Here is a 10,665-nt window from a genome sequence, read left to right on the forward strand (position 1 = left end):
AAGTATAACAATAGTCTATCAGCCACTAGATGGCACTGTTGCACACTCAATGTAAAGAAAGTAAAGTTTTACCTTATTAGAGCAATTATAGTTTACATGAAAATGTGTTTGAACATTATGCAAACAACCCTATGGAACACTGATTGTACTGATAAAGGGAGTCAGAAATACAGCTGCACTTATTTACCAATCCAACTTTATTAAAAAACAAAGAAGTGCCCATGGGTAACAATTTTAATGAACTAAAAAAACCTACAAAAAATTGCACATACAATTGTGCTGTTTTGGACAGGATAATACACTGTTTTCATACAGTTCAATGACCTCTCTATCCAAACTTTGAAAGGGCTGGCCTGGCCATAAAAAAAACTAATCTTGTACTTATGACTTTTGTCATAACACCATTCCCACATTGCATATTTAGTCTTTATTTACGTACAAACACAGCTTGTTTATTCTTTGACATGTCACACAATCCAAGGAACTTAAAAAAAAACAACTTGTATTGCACATACCCTGTCTAAAATACTCAGCCACCCGTTTTTAAAACTGGAGGCACACCATGCCTCGTGTGGATATTTGCAGTGCACCAAGGGATTCTGGTTCTGAAAGAGTGGTTGCTGGTTGTTTTGTTTAATGACTTGATAGACAAGAATTGGGTGAAATATTGCTGGTATGGGTTCCCAGTCTTTAGCTCCTCTCCTCCACTGATCTTTCTCTGTGGTTTAACTTGCATTGGTCCTCCTTTACAGTTCTTCATGCTTGGGAGGGTCCTCGTCTGATTTAAGTTTCAACTCTTCTGCGGTAATCTTACCATCTTTGTTACGGTCCTGATTGACGAACATGTCTTTAATGACCACCTCACCGTCGATGCCTGGCCGCATGCGGCCTTTGCCCTCGGTAATCTGGGACTGGATGAACTCCGTGAACTAGAGACAAAAGAAGAGCAATTAGGAGTATCTCATCTATTACGACCACTCATTTCTCACCTGAAATACTGTAAATATTGTGTATGTGAGTGTGTATGCACATATGCTCTTTATTCCCCTGTATGTGTGTGTGTGTGTGTGTGTGTGTGTGTGTGTGTGAGAGAGAGAGAGAGAAAGAAAGAGGGCATTGATTGTGCCAAGGCCCTCTTCATGTTTCTGACCTCTTCCAGGGGGACCTCCAGGTCCTTATTGAGGTCCATGGCGGGGAACAGTGGGTCGGGGCTGTCCCCTAGCCACACAAACAGGTAGCCGTCAGGAATGCCCTTCTGCAGCTCCAGCAGCTCCAGCTCAAACAGCAGCACCGCACTGCTGGGCACCTCGGCCGCTACACACACACGCACGCACGCACGCACACACACACACACACACACACACACACACACACACACACACACACACACACACACACACACACACACACACACACACACACACACACACACACACACACACACACAACAGCAGCAGGAGAGAGGGAGCTAAGAATCAGGCAACACACTAATGGTGATATGTATCATGTTACTGGCATATGTATATACTTTAAAGTGTATTTTTAGACATAAGATTTTACTCCTCTGAAATCGAGTTTTTCAAGGTGCACTACAACAGATATGGGAAGGCAGTCTGCTAGCTTCTGAGAGATAACATCAGGGGAAACTAAAATGGTGGATCTAGCCAAATATGGTCAATTCTGAGTGGACATCAGCAGTTTGCTGTTTACTACGAAAGTCTGGCTCCAAACACACTACATAGACACAGTCAATCTGGCTGCAATATTGGCAGAATGGCCAAACCAATGTTGGCTTCATTTCTTCACAACCTAAGTGATTGACGCCATGCTGTCCAGGCTTTGCACGGGAGTCCTCCCTGCCTTACCTCCACTCTCCCCGTGACCAAGGTGAGGGGGCACGATGACCAGCCTCTTCTCCCCCACGCACATGCCCTGCAGCCCGTCGTCCAGGCCCTGGATGATCTTGCCGGCGCCCAGCTGGGTCCGTGGGGCCAGATTATGGCTATCTCTGCAGAGAGGACGGAGAGGTGGAGAGGACAGCAGGAGGGAGGGAGAATAGACGCAGACACACTCATGAGTTCATTCAGACACAAGGGACAAGGCTGGTTCAAACATCTCCAGGAGGCGTTGACCACAGCAGTGTACTACACAGAGTGCCCACACATATTGTTTTCCTCCAGCGGGTTTGCAACGGCTGTGCTGAGGCGACTGGCCACTCACGAGGTGTAGAGCAGCGTGTCGTCCATCAGAGAGCAGTTGTAGCGGTACTGGATGAGGTCGTTGACTTCGGTGGTCTGATTACACACCTTTGGTTTATGGGTCACCTTGATATTCACAGTGTCGTTGGGATTGTGGAAGTCGATCACGTGAACGTTAAAGATGAGCACCGCCGACCCGGGGATCATGCCCTCTGGAAGAATGAGAGAGTGAGAGAGAGAGAGAGACAGAGAGAGAGAGAGAAAGTACGAACAATTATATACAAACCTGATGTAAATAACCATTAGGTACATAACATGAACACAGATCTGACAGCTGTTGACACAGAAACGTGGAGGTTCATGTGTGATGTTTATGGTGTTCTGCTTGTCTCACTCACCCAGACCCTTCTCGCCGTAGGCCATGTGAGGTGGGATGGTGACCTTCTTCTTCTCCCCGACACACACTCCCTGCAGGGCCTTGTCCATGCCCAGGATCACATAGCCCATGCCGATGTACGTGTTGTACGTGTTGTTGCGCTGGTAACTAGTGAGGACAGAGAGATGGAGTAAAGTAGTGCGTCATGCTGGAACTCATTGTCATTGTGTACCTCATCAGTCACATGTGTGTGTGTGTGTGTGTGTGTGTGTGTGTGTGTGTGTGTGTGTGTGTGTGTGTGTGTGTGTGTGTGTGTGTGTGTGTGTGTGTGTGTGTGTGTGTGTGTGTGTGTGTGTGTGTGTGTGTGTGTGTTCGCCTCTAGGGGCCGCACTGAGGGCCTGGTGGTGTTGAGGCCACACAGCAAGTTTAAACTAGACACTACACTCACGGCCACATTCTTTTCTTGTGATGTTTGCACTGTGCTCTATATGGGGAAGAGCCTCCTCTAAAACCTGCCCCTGGGCCTGGTGATGTTGGCACACGTTATTGATTAGATGTGGTGTGTCTCATGGTAACCAATTGCTCCTTGGGGATAGCAACGGTACTTTGACTGATGGAATAACTGGGAAATTATTTCCTGCGTGTCTACCATGACAGTATCAGTAGTATGAGGGACCAATCAGAAGTGGGCTTACCTGCTGTCAAAGAGGGTCCCGTCCTGGAGGGTGCCATTGTAGTGGTAGCGCATGTAATCTCCGGACACCGACTTCCTCGGGCACAGCTTGGGCACATACAGACTCTCGGACACTACAGTGTCGTTGGCATGGAAGTGGTCAACCAACACCACATCAAACATCAGAGAGGCGTATGGGGGGATCTGATTACCTGGGCAAGGAGAGATAGATGGTAATGACTTAAGTCTGAGAGTGAATGCTCTGGAATTGCAACCAACTGCTATACAGTACAAACTGAACCCCTTCATTGGGGATATGTGTAATTTACATCACATTTGCTATTTTGCGATAAAGTAGAAAATCATTAAAAAGGAGAGAAATTACTTAGACCTGAAAATAACACCAATTGTAGCTGATTGAAACAGACATGCAAAGGGTCAGAAACCATGGTTACCATAGCCCTTGTCCTCGTAGGCCAGGAATGGGGGGATGATGATGGAGCGTCTCTCTCCCACACACATGCCCAGGAGGCCCATGTCCATGCCTCGGATCAGGTAACCCTGGCCAACATACACGTCGTACGTCTGCCCTCTAGCATGGCTGCAGGGGATGAGCAGAAACACACGCTGAATTACGCAAATACAAACACAGCTGTCTGCACACCACCTACTGCGAACAAGCAAGCAGCATAGTTACACTTGAGTAGTGTAAACAGGTAGAACTGCTGCTGTTTATATGGTACATTCTGCTCTTACATTCTCACTAGTGAAGGGCCAGGCCCGATGCACCACAAACACAGGCTTTTCAGATATTATGCAAATATGCATAGAGATAAGAAGGCTTGTTAATGTGCCAGGGAATTAAGATAAGTGTCCATATCACAGCACTATTGCAATCTATTGTACAGAAACAGCAATGGCAATTTATTTCTGAATAGTTCTTCCCTTATATGGTAAATCTACCAAACACTCTAAGTGAATTTTTCACAATTCAACAGATTCAAAGGATTTGGTGAATTTACCACAACAATTAAGAAGGAAAAAAAACATCAAATGTATCTCCAATAAGGTTAGAACAAAGCCATTGTCCAGTTTAATATTTTAGTAACTGCTCACGAACGGATTGCGTTAAATTTTCCCTATCCCCTAACAAACTCACCTGGAGTCGAACAAGGTTCCATTCAGCAGAGACCCATTGTAGTGGTACCGAACGAAGTCTGAGGGAACCACTTTGCGCTTGCAGTCTTGAGGCTTGCTGAGGGTGATGGTCTCGACCTTGTCGTCCGTGTTCCACAAATCCAGCAAGACAACGTCAAACACCAGGGTGGTGTCTGGAGGAATCACTGTGCCTGGGGAAAGGGGCGGAGAGAAGGTGAGGGGAAGGAACTCTCATCTCAAACCTAACACTAATTTACACTTTACATGGCCTTCCAAAAAAGAGCCAAAAGGGGGATTGCATCCAACCATTGTGTGCTTAGTGGCCTAATAGTCTCTGGATAAAAGCGTCTGCTATAAATAACTACATGCAAAAATGTAATACATAAGATGTCATCCGTCGTCTGTTACCTGCGCCAAGAACTCCATAAGCCAGGTGAGGGGGGATGGTGAGCTTCCTGCGTTCATTCACACACATTCCCAGCACACCCCGATCCAGCCCGGTGATCACCACGCTGCCCAGACCGACCTGGCCCACGAATGGTTTACCTTTATCATGACTGAACACAGCGATGTGGGTGTAGGGGCGGGGGACGGCAATAGCAAAACCACAGTTAATATAATCACTAAAAGTTGGTCACATTTGTAATACTATACACTGCATACACTGCAATACATGTTAGGTATTGAGAGATGCAAAGTTGGTTCTAGCTCCTGACGCTGTGACTGGCCGAGGTCTGCATGCGTGGCAAGCTGCGGTTTTGATTTGATAGGAGTACTCATGCGAACTGCTTTCCGTGAGAATTAAATGAGAGTTGCAAGACAATGCATGACCTAGGTGCGTCACCAACGCAAAAAGTTACCACGTTGACTATGCAATGGATAAACTTCTGCACTACGGATAAGTGTCCTCACTGTGGAATTTGGTTAGCTAAGTTAGCCAAATAAATGCAACAAAAAATCCACCACAGTTAATATAAAACATTTGCGACCGTTGCTACAACAGATCAGGTTTTGCACAACCTAGCCTACAATTAACTCAAAATAAGTGTAAGAGCGAGACGCAGGACAGGCTGATTCTTGCATCCCATTTCCGGGGCGCAGATCAAGAATACACGCTGCAAACGAAATAATATTATATTCATCTCCTAATATTTTAGTAGGCTGAAAATCGGGGATTTGTCTTCTGTGCAATCTGATCTAAAACGGATGGTTAGCGCGTGATGTACCAAACAGCTTACCTCGACTCAAACTTTTTCCCATCAAGAAGAGTTCCGTTGAAATGATATCGGACATAATCCCCAGTTTGCACTTCTCTTGGACAATGTGCGGGTATGGAGTAGCGATCAATAACCAAGTCATCCAAAGGGCTAGAATCACACTTCACATAGATAACTGAGATGACAGCGATAACCAACATGAACTTAAGCCCCATTTCAAATGCCGTCTTCTGTGGTGTACACAGCTATTTTCTACGAAGTTTAAGGTCTCAACTGACTATTCTGCAGGAGGCTCCACTTTTATTTTCTCTTCAGTTGCAGGGGCGGTGGAAATGAAGGGCCTGCTACTAGACTGTTGACCATTTTACGCATCACGGAACGGTGGGGGCTCGCTCTCCCCAAACTTAGCTCCCCCTCTCCCAAGAATCTGTAAACGTGTTAAATCGCTGCCTGCCCGAAACCATGAATATCAACTATGGGTATTAGTGTAGCGTAGGCCTATACTGTTGTCTAGAGCCGTTTTGTAGATATTTAAAACCCCTGAAGTGGCCTGCACATGCCTTTAGGATTTGAAGAAAGACTTGCCGTATAATTGAACAAGTTTGTTATATAGGTTTAGAGGCATTCGTGTTTAACGTTCGTGAAACATCTGGGATTCAAGGCCCTAACGGGACGTAATGGGGGCTACTGCTCGTGGATCGCTGCTGGGTCCTACAAGGACGAGATCAGTCTCGATTTTAGTTTGCCCACGTTTGCGTTCCAACCTGACATTTCGTTTGTTTCTTTATTTAAAACACAACCTTATATTGTTAAAGAAGTGGATTTAATTAATTCGGTGTTAGGGAATAATACTCCATCATTTTTGCATTTGCAATTTTTTTCTCCTGCGAGTGTAAAATATGTGATTCCATGTTTCAGTCTCAACGTGTAAGGTTCCTAGGGGTGGCTTTAACTGGCCGTGCACAATGCGCCCTCAGGCAGCCCAGAAACTAAACTGCTCTCGTCAGTTGGCCTGCTCTTTATGGATTTGACGGCTTAAATGTTCGGCCTAAAATATGTAAGACGTGCTACTCCCTGTAATTTAGGCCTACCCGGGGCTTTATCAGCTCAGCAAGGCCTTCAATGCTTTAAACGTGTGGTAAATAGGCGGCATTGAGACCCGGGGGAACTTTTCAACCCCCAAATCACCGTCTGCCGCGCAACTCCCGTAAGAACGGTAGAAAAATCTAGTAGACTTTTCCGTCCCCTCCTCCCGACCCATTCACATCGGGCCAAGACTCTGCATACGTGCAGCCAGACATGAATCCCTACTGCTAAAACCTGGATTGTTGGTCACAGAAGAAGATTTTTAATGGTTGGTGGAAAGGACAGTCGATGATCTTACCGGTGACCGATAGCATGGCCTCTCTCACCCACAGCATAAGAGAAATCTCTCTATATGTCTGCTTATGGACAGTTTTATTCGCTTCCATGCCGGCGCAAGCTCAGTATGAGAAATACAGCTTCAAGAGTTTTTCACAGACGGAACTAATGCCGTTGGAATCGGCGTATGGATACGCGCTGGAGCAGTATGGCGTTCAGAATTGGAAGGAGAGTATAAAATATCTGGAAATAAGTTTACGGCTACACAGACTTCTAAAGGACAGCGAAGCTTACTGTAGCCAGAACTGCAGTCATGTCAGCCGGGACCATGATGAACTCTTCCAGGATACCAGTCTTCGGATAATGGGACACGTTTTACGGCGGGCATCCTGTCTCAAAAACTGCAAGAAGAACTTCCCGGTGTTTTCAGTAGCCTATCCAAAGACAGCGACCTTAGAAGCTTTTGAAAGAAGGGACCCATACCGGTACATGCAGTATGCGTTTTACCAGGTAGGGGTTACTCTGGTGCCCATGAGCTTTACGAGGAATGATAACAAGAAGTGAACAGGAAAGTGTATTAGTTCGGAGTGAGCACAGCCATTGGGTACAGTAATTAATATTTTGGAACATTGATTTAATGGGTTGGTTTACATCTACTGCCATTCGTCAGCCAGGGCAGTTTATACCACATGGATACGATACGGGCCTTCATGTGTCAGAGATACTTGCAGGGCTATTTCCACTTGTCACTGTCCGCTGCGCAATATTAGCGATATTGGTTTTCAAAAGTGCGCCGAGGTGTTCCTGGCTGTACTCTGTACAGCCCTCTAGCCGACAGAGAGGTGAACTCGGCTCAGTACGAGGAGATGCCACGTCCCCCTATCCAGACTGCGCCCCTTGAAATATCTAACCCCCCTACTAAATACACACATCAGAGAACTATACGGACAAAAGGCTCATTCTCTTGGCCTCCTGTGCGCACCACATGCGGAAGACATCTGGTCACTGCCCAAGAGGGGTTCAGTTATCTCAAATGGTCTGCCATTCATCACCCTCTGAGGTCCAGCAGTGCCCTCGCCGATTCAGGCCCGTAATTTCAGCGTTATCGGATCCATAAAAGTTCATGCTTTTCAATTCAGTCAAACAGACTGTCAGATAACAACATTATTATAAACACCACGTCTGTGGTGAAAGTGGCCCAATCAGCTCAACATGCTCAAATTCCCTTGTTATTTTCCTAGAGGCATCAGCATTCCTCTGTAAATTCCACATTCTCTATAGAGATCATGACTTCATGTAAGTTGACTTCAGGAAACATGCCCATTCATTGCCTCTCATCAACGTGTGTAGTTGAAGACTAGACCTAACTACTGGTTTGGGTCTTGCCTAATTACAGTATGTTGCTCTGGCAAAAACAGTCTGCCCATGAGCATCTATGTGCGGCTCAATGCATGCTTACCACATGCCCCGTAAAACTAAGAATTAAACTGCTGGTATCTGTTAGAACATCGGTTTAGATCAGAGATGAAACTACCTTTTGCACTTGTGCACGTTAAAATCCACTATACAAATAAATATTACTTACTTACTTACCTGATATGAGAGCTGACAGGAAGCATCTCCTGTGTACTTTTTTTATAGAGGCTTTTGGCTTAGCCTACCCTAATTACAGTATGTATTACCTCTACACTTGGGTGGGTAACACAGATGTGTACTTTGTAGGTAATTTATTTTAGATATTTTTTTTATCCAGCTGTAAGACCAGGTGTGATCCCATGGCCTCTGTGTAAGCTGTGCATGTGTTATGCTCTTTTAAAGTAATAGTTGATGAGTTGGGCCAGCAGTTCTTTAAATTATAAACAGTATAAACTTTGTTAAATATTTGCTTAAAAGGATATTTACAGCGAAATACAGCTTCTCCTGTGTGTTATTTGCCGCTTTGTAAATCCAATAGTGAACAATGTAATTTACAAAATGCTAAATAACACAAGACAGAAGCTGTATTTTGCTACCATACTTGATTAGGAACATCAGAGAACACTACTAAGCACCCTGTTAGTTCCACACTTTTCGGAAGTGAGCATTCAGGCTTGTTTTAAGGTCAGGATAACGCATGCCCATAGGAAGCCATTCTGAAGCTGGAAAAGGACATTTTAAATTAGCCAAATAGTCAAGACAGGAACAATCATCAAAATGTCGGTGTCAACCACTCTTTTGCATCCTAGGCAACCCAGAAAATGGGCTTTAAAGTGTAAAATACTGAACTATCCCTTATAAATTTTGTTACTGCTGACATATTCGTTCTGGAGGTTTAAATCTGTCATTCTCTCTATCTTGCTTGCTCTCTCACACACACACACACACACACACATACACACAGACACACACACACACACACACACAATGTAGGTCTTCTGCAAATTACCACACGTTTATATCTGTGTCATATGTCTGTACCCCCCTCCTGTAGCTGAATTACCTGGAGAGGGCCGTGTCAGCCGCCCACACGTTCCTGCAGAGGAACCCTGGAGAACCTCTCCTCACCAAGAACATGAACTACTACAAGAGCCTCTTCGATGTGGACGAGTATCTCATCGACCATGAGGAGAAGCTCTATGAGGTATTTTGGTCTTCAGTCTAGATTTGTGTCATGCTCACACACACATACACACACACACACACACACACACACACATTCAAACATTCTCAAACACACACACTCTTCTTTCTGTTTCTCTAACTTTATGCTCTTTTTTTCTTCAGGGTGCATTTCTAAAAGCTGTGAAGTTGTTCAATGCAGGGGATTTCAGTAACAGTGCCTTTAACATGGAGCAGGCGGCTACCGAGTATTTAAAAGTGTATGACCTCTGTCTGGCCGCCTGTGAGGGCTCGTACGAGGTCACAGAGTTCAAGGATTTCTACCCCACCTTAGCAGGTGAGCAGAACCTTTTTAGCGCTCCAGTTGCCCCTTCTCTGGAGAGCACCTTGAGAGGCGGGGGCGATGCTAGTGTAGTGAATAAGGAGCTGGGCTAGCGTCCAGTAGCCTGAAAGTTGTGGGTTCAATTCTCGGCTTCCACCGTTGTGCCCTTGAGCAAGGTGCTAAACCCCAAGTCTGGGGACAATGTAATATAATTGACATAATGTGAATATATGTGTATATGAACTAGACAAGTGTCTGCTTAATGTAATGTAATGAGACAGTGCTCATTATTAAGGGGACCGTAAGGAACCCCTCTACTGAATGATGCTCTCTGGGCTAAATGTAATGCTTAAGGAGAGGGTCGACTGAGATGGCCAACTAAGCTAAGCGTAATGCTTCAGGGCCCAGAGATGGTCAACTGAGTGACTGCAGTTATTTTAGAGTGTGATATTACAGACATTACAAAGTATTTAGTGTGAGAAGGTTCTGAGGCCGCCCTTGCACAGCAGCGCTCGGTGATGAAATGCTTCTGCCGCAGACAGAGGAAAGGGCTCGGTGCTCGGGGACTGTAAAGGCTCTGTCCAGGGACGACGCCTCAGACATTTTGGCCGATGGCCCGAAAGGACTGACCGTTTTATACATCAGTGTTCATTTGTGACTGACGCTGGCGGTGGTGTGTGTCCTCTGTCTCTGCTTAGACCTGTATGTGGACATGCTGCAGTGCAAGGTGAAGTGTGAGGCCAATCTCACGCCCAACGTCG

The 10,665-nt window shown here is 45.5% G+C and overlaps 2 protein-coding genes across 2 annotated transcripts in view; one reads left to right on the top strand and one right to left on the bottom strand.

Annotated features, from left to right (window-relative positions):
• Positions 1-176: 176 nt before the first annotated feature.
• Positions 177-5,965, bottom strand: fkbp10a (FKBP prolyl isomerase 10a). The gene is made up of 10 exons (XM_062533018.1): positions 5,644-5,965; positions 4,814-4,962; positions 4,407-4,596; positions 3,703-3,848; positions 3,270-3,459; positions 2,597-2,742; positions 2,221-2,410; positions 1,866-2,008; positions 1,151-1,314; positions 177-929 (listed from the first exon to the last, which is right to left on the bottom strand). Exons 1-10 carry the CDS (start codon positions 5,835-5,837, stop codon positions 747-749), a joined length of 1,695 nt encoding a protein of 564 aa, XP_062389002.1. The 5' UTR covers positions 5,838-5,965; the 3' UTR covers positions 177-746.
• Positions 5,966-6,903: 938 nt separating this feature from the next.
• p3h4 (prolyl 3-hydroxylase family member 4 (inactive)) overlaps positions 6,904-10,665 on the top strand; it is a 6,915-nt gene continuing 3,153 nt past the window's right edge. Inside the window, exons 1-4 of the mRNA XM_062531010.1 lie at positions 6,904-7,494; positions 9,455-9,604; positions 9,748-9,919; positions 10,603-10,661. Coding sequence (XP_062386994.1) covers positions 6,997-7,494; positions 9,455-9,604; positions 9,748-9,919; positions 10,603-10,661 — 879 coding nt within the window. The 5' untranslated portion in view covers positions 6,904-6,996. The remainder of the gene's footprint in view (positions 7,495-9,454; positions 9,605-9,747; positions 9,920-10,602; positions 10,662-10,665) is intronic.

This window comes from Sardina pilchardus, chromosome 3, assembly GCF_963854185.1.
Source record: "Sardina pilchardus chromosome 3, fSarPil1.1, whole genome shotgun sequence".
In the NCBI taxonomy this organism is placed as follows: Eukaryota; Metazoa; Chordata; class Actinopteri; order Clupeiformes; family Clupeidae; genus Sardina; species Sardina pilchardus.

Bases quoted from the DNA above. Each gene is read 5' to 3' on its own strand.
- fkbp10a (XM_062533018.1), bottom strand. From the start codon at position 5,837: ATGGGGCTTAAGTTCATGTTGGTTATCGCTGTCATCTCAGTTATCTAT. The intron at 2,743-3,269 runs GTAAGCCCACTT...TGTCCTCACTAG, and splicing joins GGGACCCTCTTTGACAGCAG to TTACCAGCGCAACAACACGT. The intron at 2,009-2,220 runs GTGAGTGGCCAG...TCCTCTCTGCAG, and splicing joins GACACGCTGCTCTACACCTC to AGATAGCCATAATCTGGCCC.